Consider the following 12,416-nt stretch of genomic DNA (forward strand, 5'->3'; position numbering starts at 1 on the left):
TTTTTTTTGCAGTTGCATTTTTTAATTGTTTAATATAGTACGAAAATGTATCCAAACATTTTTTTGTTGTTGATTCGAAACTAAATTTGACATACGAGCGCATTTCTCCATAAATACCGACCACTTCTAAAAACATGCGGATAAATATGGAAAATTGAGCTAGTTATACATGTATAATAATAATAATAATAATGATAATAATAATACTTCCTTTCAGACAACACAGGTAACTTTTGTGTATATTTATCACGTATACATAATAAACAAGTTGACACGGAATTGTTCAGGCTTATTTTTTTCACTATTAGAGACGATTTCGTCGACATGACACTTAAATAACAACAAGGATTAAAAGTGTGCTACTCCAACTGGACCTTTTTGAACGAGAATGCTGTACTGTGGGCTATACATGATGGGAAAACAGAAAGGAGGAGAAAATATAAAGCACATTGAATACTATAGGAAGTCGCTTAAACTCGACGTTGTAATACTGGGGATCATTCACATTTGGTACACGACTAGAACATTCTTTTTCAGTGGCTTCTATTGTCCATATACCAAGGGAGCACATTTTTTCTTTTTCACAAATCCTCCCCTCAAATATGATATTTACAAAATAAAATATTACAGTTTTTTTTCTCCTTTCCATCCTGGTTGTGATATGTACAAAAACAATTCCCCCTCGTTCCTTCTTTGCAATTAATGGAGCAGTCCTTCAGTAAAAATAAAGAAAAATTGGCTCCTTATTTTCATTTTTTTTGGTCCATGCATTCTTTCAACCCCCCAAAAAAGTCTCTGCAATTCCCCCCCACCAAAAAAATCATTTCCCATTTTTTTTTATCTTTTCTACCAACCCTCAAAATACTTTTTTACACGTACCATTCATTGAAATTGGACGTGAGCGCGTTGCTGTGGCTGCCTGTCGTCGTCGTGGTCGTATGGTGCTGCACACCCCCGTGGGCCGTGGGCGATATGGAACTACCGCTATTCTGGTTCTCCGCAGACGGCGACACGATAGTGGGGGGCGTGGATGACTCGTACCCCGAGCTGGCAGCCGGAGACGGCTGCGATGCCGGGTTGCTGGACTCATGGACCTTGAATTAAAATAGGTTGGAATCCGATTAGACACGCGCAAAAAGGATGTAATCTTGCATGAATATGACAGTTGGATTAAACTGAGGACTGTACCTTCATGTGTTTGCGCAGAGAGCTGGGGTGCGTGTAAGACTTGTCGCACATTTTGCACAAGTAGGGTTTATCCGACGTGTGCACATGCATGTGTTTCTTGCGGTCGCTGCTGTTGGCGAAGCGCCGGTCGCAGCCGTCGAATTCGCACTTGAATGGTTTCTCACCTAAATTGCAAAAACAAAAACAAAAATTGTATTAATTTTCAAGTTTTAGGAAATTACATGCATTTGTTTTTTTGTAATTTGTATTTATGCATGCTTGCATTTTCGAGCATATATTGTTTGAATAATTTCGTTTTTTCTTATTGTTTTGATTATTTTTTTCAAATGAATTTTTTGACATGCATTCTTACCAGTGTGCGTCCTTTTGTGTATTTTAAGGTTTTCCGAGCGTGCAAAGACTTTCCCGCAACCGGGGAAGGGGCAAGGGAAAGGCTTCTCCCCCGTGTGCACGCGGATGTGATTGACCAGCTTGTACTTGGCCTTGAAGGGTTTTCCCTCCCGGGAGCACTCCTCCCAGAAGCAGATGTGGTTGGTCTGCTCGGGTCCCCCCACATGCTCCACGGTCAGGTGAGTGACCAGCTCGTGCATGGTACTGAAGGTCTTGTTGCATGACTTCTTGGGGTTGGCCAGCTGCTCGGGTTCGATCCACTTGCAGATCAGCTCCTGCTTGATAGGCTGCCGCATATAACGGAAAAAGGCCCCGGCGCCGTGGTGCGCGGCCATGTTCATGTTCATGGGGCCGTAGCCGTGCAGCTGCGAGGATGCATAATCGGAGCGTGGGCTCGTGACGTGGCCGTACTGCTCAGCCGCGCGGCCGTACACGTCCCCGCTGAAGCCTAGGCGCATCTGGCCGTTCACCACGTTGGATGATGCATGGCCCGCTGCTTGCTCGTGGAGGCCCGGGAAGAGCAGGTGGCCCGCTGCTGCCGCCTCCGAATGTCCGTGAGGGCCGGCTGCTGCTGCCGCGGCGAAGCTGCCCGCCGCCGCTGCTGCCGAGGCGAAGAGGCTATGCTGGGCGCCTGCTTCCCCGAAGCCGCGGTTCCGGAAGAGAAAGTCCCGGGTGGAGTTGAACGCCGCCGTGGAGTAAGAGCCGACGTGGCTCGGGTGGTGGTGGTGATGATGGTGGTGGTGGCCCAGGGCGGCTGCCGCCGCGTAGCCGGGCGCCTGCGATGAGAACGCCGTCTGCTCGTGGGAGCCGTGGTTGATCTTGAATGCACCCATGCCATCGGCGAACGGGTTGATGCCCAGGGCCACCTCCCGTTCCGTCACTTCGCCTGTTGAGTGGTGCCGCGAGGAGCCGAAAGTAGTGACTCCTATGGCGGGGTACTGGGGTCCGGCGTCCAGGAGCATCTTCACTCAAGTCACTCACTCACTCACGCACTCGCTCGGGTCTGTGTACACGCGCGCCGGCACGACTGAGGACACGGATGAAAAAATCACGCTCAGATATTTCGTCCACTCGTACCGACCACCCCCGCCCCCCCACCAACCCTCTCTCTTTCGTTTCTTTCCCCCCTTTTTGTTTTACCCCTTCTTCACTTTCTCTATCTCTTCCAAACTCCCCCGAAATCCGCTCAGGGTCTTGTTGTTGACTTTCTAAGGCGCCCCTATCGTGCGCATCTTACGCCCACGCGCCCCCACAGAAGAAGAAGAAAAAAGAAGAAGAAGACGTGAGACTTGTCTCTCTTGTTTTGGGGTTTTGGACGCGTTATCTCCCCGCGGTGCGACTTTCACCTCCTCGCTCAGGCGCTGAGCTGCAGACTGATAGTCGCAATCATTCCTGCAGATAAATGAATTGCAAAGAAAACACGGTCCAGCCCTGATGAATGGGGAGGGGGGGTGTTCACGTGAGCACCCTCGCCTTTGCCCATTGGTCGGGCTCCAAACAGCCCCCTTTCCCCCCACTGCTCCCCTCAATAACATCCACTCGCCAAATAACAATCCACGTCGCAAGACGATTGGTCTCTTCGCATCATCAATCCTGGAATTTTTTTTTCTTCTTCTTTTTTTACATTTTGGCATCAATATGGAAATGTCATTTGAGTTAAAACGCTATCCGTATTGCAACATGTTAAATATTTTGCAATAAGGTAAAATTTGGTGCCAAACTTAGATATTTGAATTGTTATTATTAATTTTTTTTATTGATAGTATGTTTATCAGAAAAGGATACCATGCTTAGGTATTCTTCAGGTTTCTCAATTTTTCATAAATACTTTTGAGAAATCACTTAAAGGTTCCCTTAAAATGGGTCACACATTGCAAAAAAGTGTGTACATGTATTTTGAAAATAGTTTCCTTCAAATCTACTTTTCTATTGTTAAACATGCTGCATATTGAGCTTTCTATGAAAACTCACCCATTTCCCCCAATGTATAATTTTCAAAAAACCCTTTTATATGCAATGTTTCCGATTTTTTGCAGCAAAATCTCAACTTCTTCAATAACAATTGTTCTTTGCTAATTGGCTACAGATTCTCAAAGGGGAGTTGTCTTTCTAAATATTTTAACTTTCCTAAGAAACTCACTCCCTTGTTCTCAGTTCCTTCCCAAAACATTCCCAAAAGATTTTCACCATATCTTCAATGGGTACTAAATACATTTCCAACTTGCCCCTATCTTTTCTGTTCAAGAAATGCAACCAAAAAATGCATTCTAAAACCCATTTTTCCCAAACTCCCATAATTTTTCCTCTATTTCTCATCCCGGAGAAACCCCGTCTGTTACCACAACAGTTCTTTCCCAAATATGCGTGCCAACTGTTTCCCCATACCCCTAAATTATTCTCAAATGATACCCCTATGGACTTTTTCTTCTCCATTAGGAAAAACCTCCTCAGTGTTTGAGGTATTTTCTAAACTTGCCACCTTTAAGAGAAATGACTCACTTGTTGGTGATTTCCAGTTGGCTGTACAATCACAAACGTTGTTTCTGCTTCAATGTACCCCAACAAAACCTTAAGAATTTGGGCAATATAGACCTTTGTGACTATATTGAGTCATCCCGCTTTCTACCTGGACTCTTCATCCATAGGCCAGCTATGTTGGCCTATAAATTGTACTGCGTGTGTGTGTTAAAACATTGTGGGTTGTCGAATTTATCAAGTGGGATTTGTGGCAGGAACCTGCGGCTGCCCCTGAGTTCAAAAATCCACTGGAGGCCTTTTTTGGGGGGGCATGTGAGCCAGTAAAAAAAAAAAAAAAATCAACTCCACATACTCACACACTCTCTCTGTTCATGAAACACCATTTGGTTTTAAAAAGTTCTCATTTTTAACATGCCTGATTTATAGAAACACATTTTAGGCTTTATTTTACATGCTTTAAACATTATTTTCCCATGCAGAGAAATAGGTGCATTGCATTTTGTATACTTAGATGAGAGTTAGTCTTACTTCAGATGTTGCAGAAACTACTCTTATTTATTCTTTCCTTATCTGAATTTAAATGTGTAAACTCTAAGTATGGTTCCAAAGCCAAAATCATTCATAAATAAACCCCTCACTCACTTCGCTAATATTTTATCTATACTTTTTTAAAAAAGAGGAAACTTTCCTTTTCCTGTTTTCTCTCGTTTGCTTAAAAAAAATGACATGTCAAACTCTTGAATGAAGGCGTCCAGCTCAACTTGCAAAAAAAAAAAAAAGAGTCAATATTTATGGAGGGAAAGCTTATTTATATGTGTAATGCAAAACTGCGGGGGCTATTTACGGTCCATGGTGGAGTATGCATTCCACACTGATTATTTCTTTACCATGCATATGTAAATACAATTCGACGATATTTTTTTTCTTTACACCTATTGAGGTTTTCAGCCTTACAGAAGCACAAAAAAATAATATTTCGAAGAAAAACTGAGTTTTTTTACCCTTTAACCCCGTTATCATCTGCTCCAATGTGTCTTGTTGCGTCTCATTCCAACAGAGATCTCGTTTTTAAAAAAAAATATATTAGATTTTTTTCCATCGGTGTACTTCTTCCTTACTCGCATGCCGTTTTCTTTTTGGAACTTTATCCCCCCGTCCCCACTGAGCCTGTAAATGGAGGGACCACCTCCTCTGGCAACCATCTGCTGCCTGCCGTCCGCTCGGCTCCGACGCGCACACAAAAAAAGCAAGGATCTTGACAACAGGTCTTTGACATGACACTTTTTTTCTCATTTTTCAGGGAAAAATCTAAGTGATTTTGAAGGAGCAACATTGGATTGACTCGAATGGATTTTGGACCATCCTTCCTTATTTAAAGGAGACTTTTCTGTGGCAAATATGTATTGGAAAATGAAGATACCATCATTTCAACACGACCACATTACAAGGTTTGTTTTAATCCCTTGGAATTAAGTTGTGCAATCTCCGATTGAATGTGTTGAAGCACAAAAGAGAGTTGGTTATGTATCCGGATTAACCCCCTCCCTTCCTTTTTTTAATGATACAATAACGCTTTGCCTAACTTTTCCCCCCATTCTGGTGTTGCCTAGAGGCAGCACGCATGCGCAACCTCCCCCCTCTTCTGGTTGGAGAATTGCCACTAGTGACGTCAAACAGCCGCCTTCGACCAATTAGAGCTCGGCCCGATTGTGGGGCTCGGCGGGCTGCGAGCGCCCACCGCGAGCCGCTATTCTCTATCAAATGCGTCCTGCTGCCCAGCCAATGTAGCCTGCCGCTACACGCAACTTTCCAAAGTTTTGGGAGGCATTTTGGAATCGCGATTAAAACGTATTTGTCATCATTATTGTTTTTTGCCCGCTGTCAAGTACAAGCGCCCCCAACCCCCCTCCCACGGCCCAAAATTAGGGCAGTAATGAGCGTCGATGCGCTGGGAAGCCCCGCGATGGACCCTGCCTTCTCCAAACGGAACGCGGCACTGAGATTAGTTGACTTGGCGGGGGCTCGTCACCACCGCCACCACCACCACCACCACCACCACCAGCAGCAGCAGCAGCAGCAGCATCATCATCATCATCACCACCACCACCAACCTGCCCCTCTGAGCGTGACAGGCTTCCCGGGGTTCGGCAGCCATCCACACTCAATGGCTCACGCGCACCCCGGGGAGATGACTGCGGAACCCCGCCTGGGGCCGAGTCCATTCGGGCCAGAACACATGGGGCACTCGGCGGCCCTCAAAATCAGCCCAGCCCATCATTATCCCCAGCATCACCAGCAGCACCAGCCTCCGCACAATCATCACATGGCAGGCCATAGTGAAGTGGTCTCCAGTCAGACGGGAGCTTTCGGGGCGACGCCGGTACCCTATGCGGGTATGACGCACCCGGCCCAGGCTCTGACCGCAGGTAGGGACTTCCTCCGCGTGCCCATGTCGGTTCCGCTTCTGGCCGAGCCCCACCACCACCATCACCACCCCCATCACCAACACCAACACCACCACGACGCCGCCAACGCTTCTCACCACGGAATGCTTGTCTCGACAACAGGTAGCTGCTACCCGGCGCACTACGGCCACGACGCCGGCAACCATGCGCTCTTTCCCGGGCTCCACCAAGAGCAAGCGCCGGCCAGCCAGCTCCGCTTGGGACTACCGGGGGACATGTACGTTCGCTCCGAGCACTTGTCGGCGAGCAGCCGAGCCGACGCCTTCTACGGTGGGCTCAATCTCAACTTGAGCTCCCACCACCATCACCCCCACGGCCATCACGGGAGCGGTGCTTTCTTCCGCTACATGCGGCAGCCCATCAAGCAGGAGCTCATCTGTAAATGGCTGGAGCCGGGGGAGAAGCGCTGTGCTCGGACCTACAGCACCATGCACGAGCTGGTCACTCACGTCACCGTGGAGCACGTCGGAGGTCCCGAGCAAGCGAATCACATCTGCTTCTGGGAAGAGTGTCCCCGAGAGGGAAAGCCATTCAAAGCCAAGTACAAGCTAGTCAATCACATCCGCGTACACACGGGGGAGAAACCATTCCCGTGCCCTTTCCCCGGCTGCGGCAAAGTCTTCGCTCGCTCGGAAAACCTCAAAATCCACAAAAGGACGCACACAGGTTAGTCATAACACGCTTTTCTTTGTTGTTTTTTTAAAGGGAGCTTTGCATTCAATCACTTTTTTGTGTTGTGGTTTTCGGGTGTGTGTGTGGGGGTTCAACAGCTCACTCATGCGTTTGACGCTTCAACCACTTGTTTACAGCACAGCACAAAAGAGATGTACTACTCGTCTTGTTACAGCACCCCCCCCCCCACACACACACACACACACATTAACACACACACACGCCACCTTAACGTTAACCATGCTGTACACACATGTTGCCTGTACAAAAAAGGATAATTCATGTGCATATCTCATGAATGGTGTGTGCAAAGTATGTGCAGTTAATAATAGCAAAACGTCCTAATTTAATATGAAATTAAATTGTATTCAATTTCAAGTTAACCATGCAAATGAGTGTCGCTTTTGTTAGTTTTGCAATGCAAAAATGTTCCAATAGGTTGTGCAACATGTTGCATTTTTTAAAGTTTGCAGCCTATCAGTGATAAACCACAATCTTGTATTATATTTTAAAGTTTCTATGTTTAACAATATGCATTTAAATCATGACGTATTAAATACATATTCTAAATACAAGAGGTGCAAAAGTACTTAGAAAAATGCACATTTTTCCCTTCAATTTCTCTTCAGTGATTCATATCTCTTTACATATCCTTCCAAATATCTGTAATAGTAAGTTAACTGGGAATAACAATCACATAATAAAAAGGCAAATTATCAGTTCTAAACATTGTTGTGCAACCTGTAGCATGAGGGCCACACATGGCCTTTCGTGCACTTTACCAAAGCCATTAATTGTTTTATAAGTTGCATTATCCAACCCATAAAATGTCATGACACACATTTGTGGCATCATATGTTTCACAAAGTTGCTCCTCAGAGGACGGTATAAAACTCAAATGGCTTCAGTTATGGAGGGGAAAATACTCCACCACCTCGGCTATATATTATATCAGGTCAACTTAAAATATCACATGACTGCCATAAAAATATGAATACCTGTCCATATTCTGCCTATGAGTTAATATCCATGGTCTGCAACATAAGGCATGTGGGCCACAGTTGGACCCACCACAGCAAAATAATTGTTGGTTGTGAAATACAATCTCATTTTCTTAGCCTGCTTCATCCTCACTTGAATTGTGGGGGGTGCTGGAGCTATGATCACAGGGCATAAGGAGACAGACAACCATGATCACTCATACCCATACCTAGGGGCAATTTAGAGTGTCCAAATATCCTACCATGCATGTTTTTGGCATGTGGGAAGATACCAGAGTACCTGGGGATAACCCATACATGCAAACTCCACATAGGTGAACCAACCTGGACTTGAACCCAGAACCTCAGAGCTATGAGGCTGATGCACTAGCCACCATGCCAACCCAACTCACAATTATTGCAAATATTAAACATTATTTCAGAAAATTGTAACATGAAATTTCTTTTTGATATCATTCCTCAAAGAACTTTTGATGGGGTAAAATAGGTTCAGTCCATAGCTGTAAATATTACAATCATAGGCAATTGCAAATACTGCTCCACTAAAATTAAAACAAACAACAAAAAATACTAAAGGCTAATTTTCGTCATCATTATTTGTAATCATAATCATAATGCTTGTTTTTTTTTAAACCAAAGTGGTTATTGGAGGACTTTAAACAACCCAAATTTGTTTAATAGCTGCCAGCATTCCTTGACCAAAATGACACTCACATTTCACATAATGTTTAGAACAATTTAAGATTTTAAAATGCCGAAAATGTATTTTAAATAGTTGTATTGAGTTTCATTATATTTGTAAATGATTTAAAGCCCCTTTAAAGCAAACTTAAAGTGAACATACATGATTCTACCAACGTGATCAAACTGTGGTGTGTGGGCCATATATGGCCCCAAAACTACTTCAATCTGGACAAACGCATGAAAAAAAAGTGTTTTAAAAAATGGATGAAACCCCCCTACATATAATGTTTCCACACAGTCAGACTTTTTATTCTTTGAAAATAAAAGTAGCCAAAATATTAATTGCTATATACACGTATTTCTAATAGGTGCATAGGTAGCTTAGAATATTGCCTGACTACAAAAAGTACCATAGCGCATCTCCCCTATATTTTAATTTGCCTTTGTTATGGCCTCAAAATGTTGAGTCAGACAGGCGGCATACACACGCAACACTGTGTGCATGCCTTATGCATAATTCATATCATTTGCTCACATTACCTAAGTACAAATCTGTTAAATAATTTTGACTCCCGAGGGGCTTGGTGCTCCTTTCTTTTTAGTGTATCATGTTTAAAAGGCCGAAAGTGTGCTTATGATTGTGGTCGGGGTGGGCTGACTGGTGGTGGGTGAGTGGGGGGTTTCTGCCCCTGGGGTCTTGCCGGCTCCTCCATGCTTTCTTGTACTACACTAATATCCTTGATTGGCTCTCTCAACCCAACAGCTGAAGGTCAAATTGATATTCAAAAAAAGCACAAGTGTAATTAGACAGGCCCAATTACGCGTGTGCAAAAAAAGCATGCGTCGAGGAGCAAGCGTTGATTTTGGGATGGTGTGTGTGTGTGTGTGTGTGTGTGTGTGTGTGTGTGTGTGTGTGTGTTAGGAAACACACAAACTCCATCAAGGTGAAATGATTCCAAATTTTAAATTGCCTTTTTTTCTGCCACTTTTAATTTTATGCTCTTGTTATATTTATGCATTTTAACATCCCTCCAAATCAAGCATGTTCTACGTTCTATTGATGTTAAGTACTTAATATCCAAGTTAGATATAATTTGTTTTTAATGTTTTTTTTGCTACTCGTATATACTAATACAAGCTATATATATGATGTGACACTTGTGTGACACTTTAGTGGTGTGCAAGTTATGGCTTGTGGGTTTTATGTGGACCATGAGAGTATTTGATGTTTTCCCAAGTGTCATTTTTGACCCACTTTGATGAAATCAAATCTCATTTTAACTGCAGTACTTTTCTATTAATACAGAAGTACATGCCACTCAGTGGTAAATATTTTCAAATTACAATTTTGTTTGTAGTTCCTTATTCAATATTTTGTGCAATGTTTTTTTCTGCTAATATTTCAACAGATCACCCAAATCTATTTAAATTGCAATTTTGACTGTAATTGATTGATTTCATTGCTAATAATATTGGCCAAATACAATTTTACACAATCTATTCGCAACTATCATACTTAATATTTACATTGTATATACTGGCATCTATTTAATAATTTTATTTTTTATTATTTAAGATTTACAGCTATATTATTAAAGTATTTCAATGCTCAAAGCACTTTACATACTGGCTGTCTTTAACTTACCAGTAGGCGGTGCTGCTGAAAAGGCCCACTGAGAGCAATACTAGATATATTATTTATGTCTTACACACATACCCAGTAATATAGTTTTTTTACTCAATATAAAATTTATTTTTAAAGCATACTACCAACAAGCTATGTACAATCGTAATGAGCATTTATGCACTGCATTTCAAAATTACTGACAAACCTTTTAAACAAAATAGCACTAATATAAGTTGCACTACTTTTCTCTTTGGAAAAATATTGTTTAATTGTCATAACATATTGACAAAGTTTGTCACAATTTGTCAAGTATCTACATTTCAAATACTTTCCTAAAACATATTTCATATCTGTAAGACATGGCAAGCAATTTGTATTTAAACACTTTGTTAGGAGTAAAACATTACTTCTTTTTTTTAACATTTTGACCCACAATGCTACTGTATTTTTTATGATGGCAATTATAGTAGTAAGCTACTTGTACAGCATGTGTGTATGTGTATTAGTATGTGTGTGTATGTGTGTGAGAGAGTTAACTCTATACGACTCCAGCAATGATGTTATTATCCTGAAATGTTAGGCCTCTTGGGGTAAAAATGAAAATAACACCACAACCAAAAGCCCATGTAATGATTGCACTTTGTTTTTCCACCCATCAGGTGAGAAGCCTTTCAAATGCGAGTTCACCGGCTGTGACCGCCGCTTTGCCAACAGCAGTGACCGGAAGAAGCACTCCCACGTGCACACGTCGGACAAGCCGTACAACTGCAAAGTGCGCGGCTGCGACAAGTCATACACGCACCCGAGTTCCCTCCGCAAACACATGAAAGTGCATTGCAAGTCCCCCCCTCCCAGCTCCGGCTACGAGTCGTCGACCCCATCGTTGGTGTCGCCATCGTCGGATGCAGGCCGAGAGGCTCTGCCGCCCGCAGGGGCCTCCGTCCCCGCCTCCTCCTCCTCATCCTCTTTGAACGCCGCCCCCGCCGCTTCGCACCCGGCCAACCTGAGCGAGTGGTACGTCTGCCACAGCTCCGGTGCCAGCGGGGCCCACAGTGGGGCCTCCACGCCGGACTCGGCTACTGAGGATGAGCCCTCCTATAGGGATCCGGACCTGAGGGACAACTTTTAGACAAAAAAAAGAGGTTTTAAAAAGCCTTTTTTTTAACTCATGGTTGGTCTTTGTCCACACGTAAGGGTGGGCATATTATTTAAATACATATTTGATTTGGAAAACAGACATGCATTCAAATTGGAAAAAAAACTATACAAGTCAATATTTAAGTGTTTTTTTTTTTCAGAAATCCAGGCCCATTATTTTAACAATTGAGTTTACATTTATTACAGTTACATTTTATACTCATTTAAAATTGAGACAATAATATAAGTAATATGTCCAAGCTTATCTACTGTTTTTTGTTACACTTTTGCCAAATTTAAAAATGCACATAGGGAACAACATTTTATAGACTAAAAATATTTGTTTTGCACTACTGTGACTATACATGTAAATATAAGGGATTTTGTTTATGTCACAGATAATTTTAGTGTTGGTGTTTTGACGTCTGTTTTAAAAAATCAAATGTGTATATTTTCATATTTTTTAATGTATAAATGCCAAATATAATTTTTGTTTTTTTATATATTGTTTACAGAAAAGGAAATGCAGCTGATTACAGATGGATACATTGCAATTTGTCTTTGGAACCATGACATTGCAAGACTAAATATGATTGTTGAGTGGGCCTCATATGACCCGCGGACCACCCTTTGCCTACCCTGATGTCAACTTTTTGGGCATGCTTTGTGTGCAATGGATTTAAAAAAAAATGTAAGTACAGGTTTTTTTTTTGCTGTCTTAATTTATTTTCCATTTGGTTTTACATCGAAGGACCAAAAAGTGAACGTTTGGAA

The 12,416-nt window shown here is 42.7% G+C and overlaps 2 protein-coding genes across 3 annotated transcripts; one reads left to right on the forward strand and one right to left on the reverse strand.

Annotated features, from left to right (window-relative positions):
- Positions 1–227: 227 nt before the first annotated feature.
- Positions 228–3,258, reverse strand: zic1 (zic family member 1 (odd-paired homolog, Drosophila)). Its single transcript, XM_077735537.1, has 3 exons — positions 1,541–3,258; positions 1,189–1,352; positions 228–1,094 (listed from the first exon to the last, which is right to left on the reverse strand). Exons 1-3 carry the CDS (start codon positions 2,538–2,540, stop codon positions 870–872), a joined length of 1,389 nt encoding a protein of 462 aa, XP_077591663.1. The 5' UTR covers positions 2,541–3,258; the 3' UTR covers positions 228–869.
- Positions 3,259–5,288: 2,030 nt separating this feature from the next.
- Positions 5,289–11,790, forward strand: zic4 (zic family member 4). Of its 2 annotated transcripts, XM_077735535.1 has the most exons (4): positions 5,292–5,504; positions 5,667–6,482; positions 6,624–7,187; positions 11,165–11,790. In XM_077735535.1, exons 2-4 carry the CDS (start codon positions 5,678–5,680, stop codon positions 11,632–11,634), a joined length of 1,839 nt encoding a protein of 612 aa, XP_077591661.1. In that variant the 5' UTR covers positions 5,292–5,504; positions 5,667–5,677; the 3' UTR covers positions 11,635–11,790. The 2 variants fall into 2 exon arrangements, with proteins under 2 accessions (XP_077591660.1, XP_077591661.1); XM_077735534.1 differs by having other exon boundaries at positions 5,289–5,504; positions 5,667–7,187.
- Positions 11,791–12,416: the final 626 nt, after the last annotated feature.

This window comes from Stigmatopora nigra, chromosome 16 (assembly GCF_051989575.1).
Source record: "Stigmatopora nigra isolate UIUO_SnigA chromosome 16, RoL_Snig_1.1, whole genome shotgun sequence".
NCBI classification, from domain to species: Eukaryota; Metazoa; Chordata; class Actinopteri; order Syngnathiformes; family Syngnathidae; genus Stigmatopora; species Stigmatopora nigra.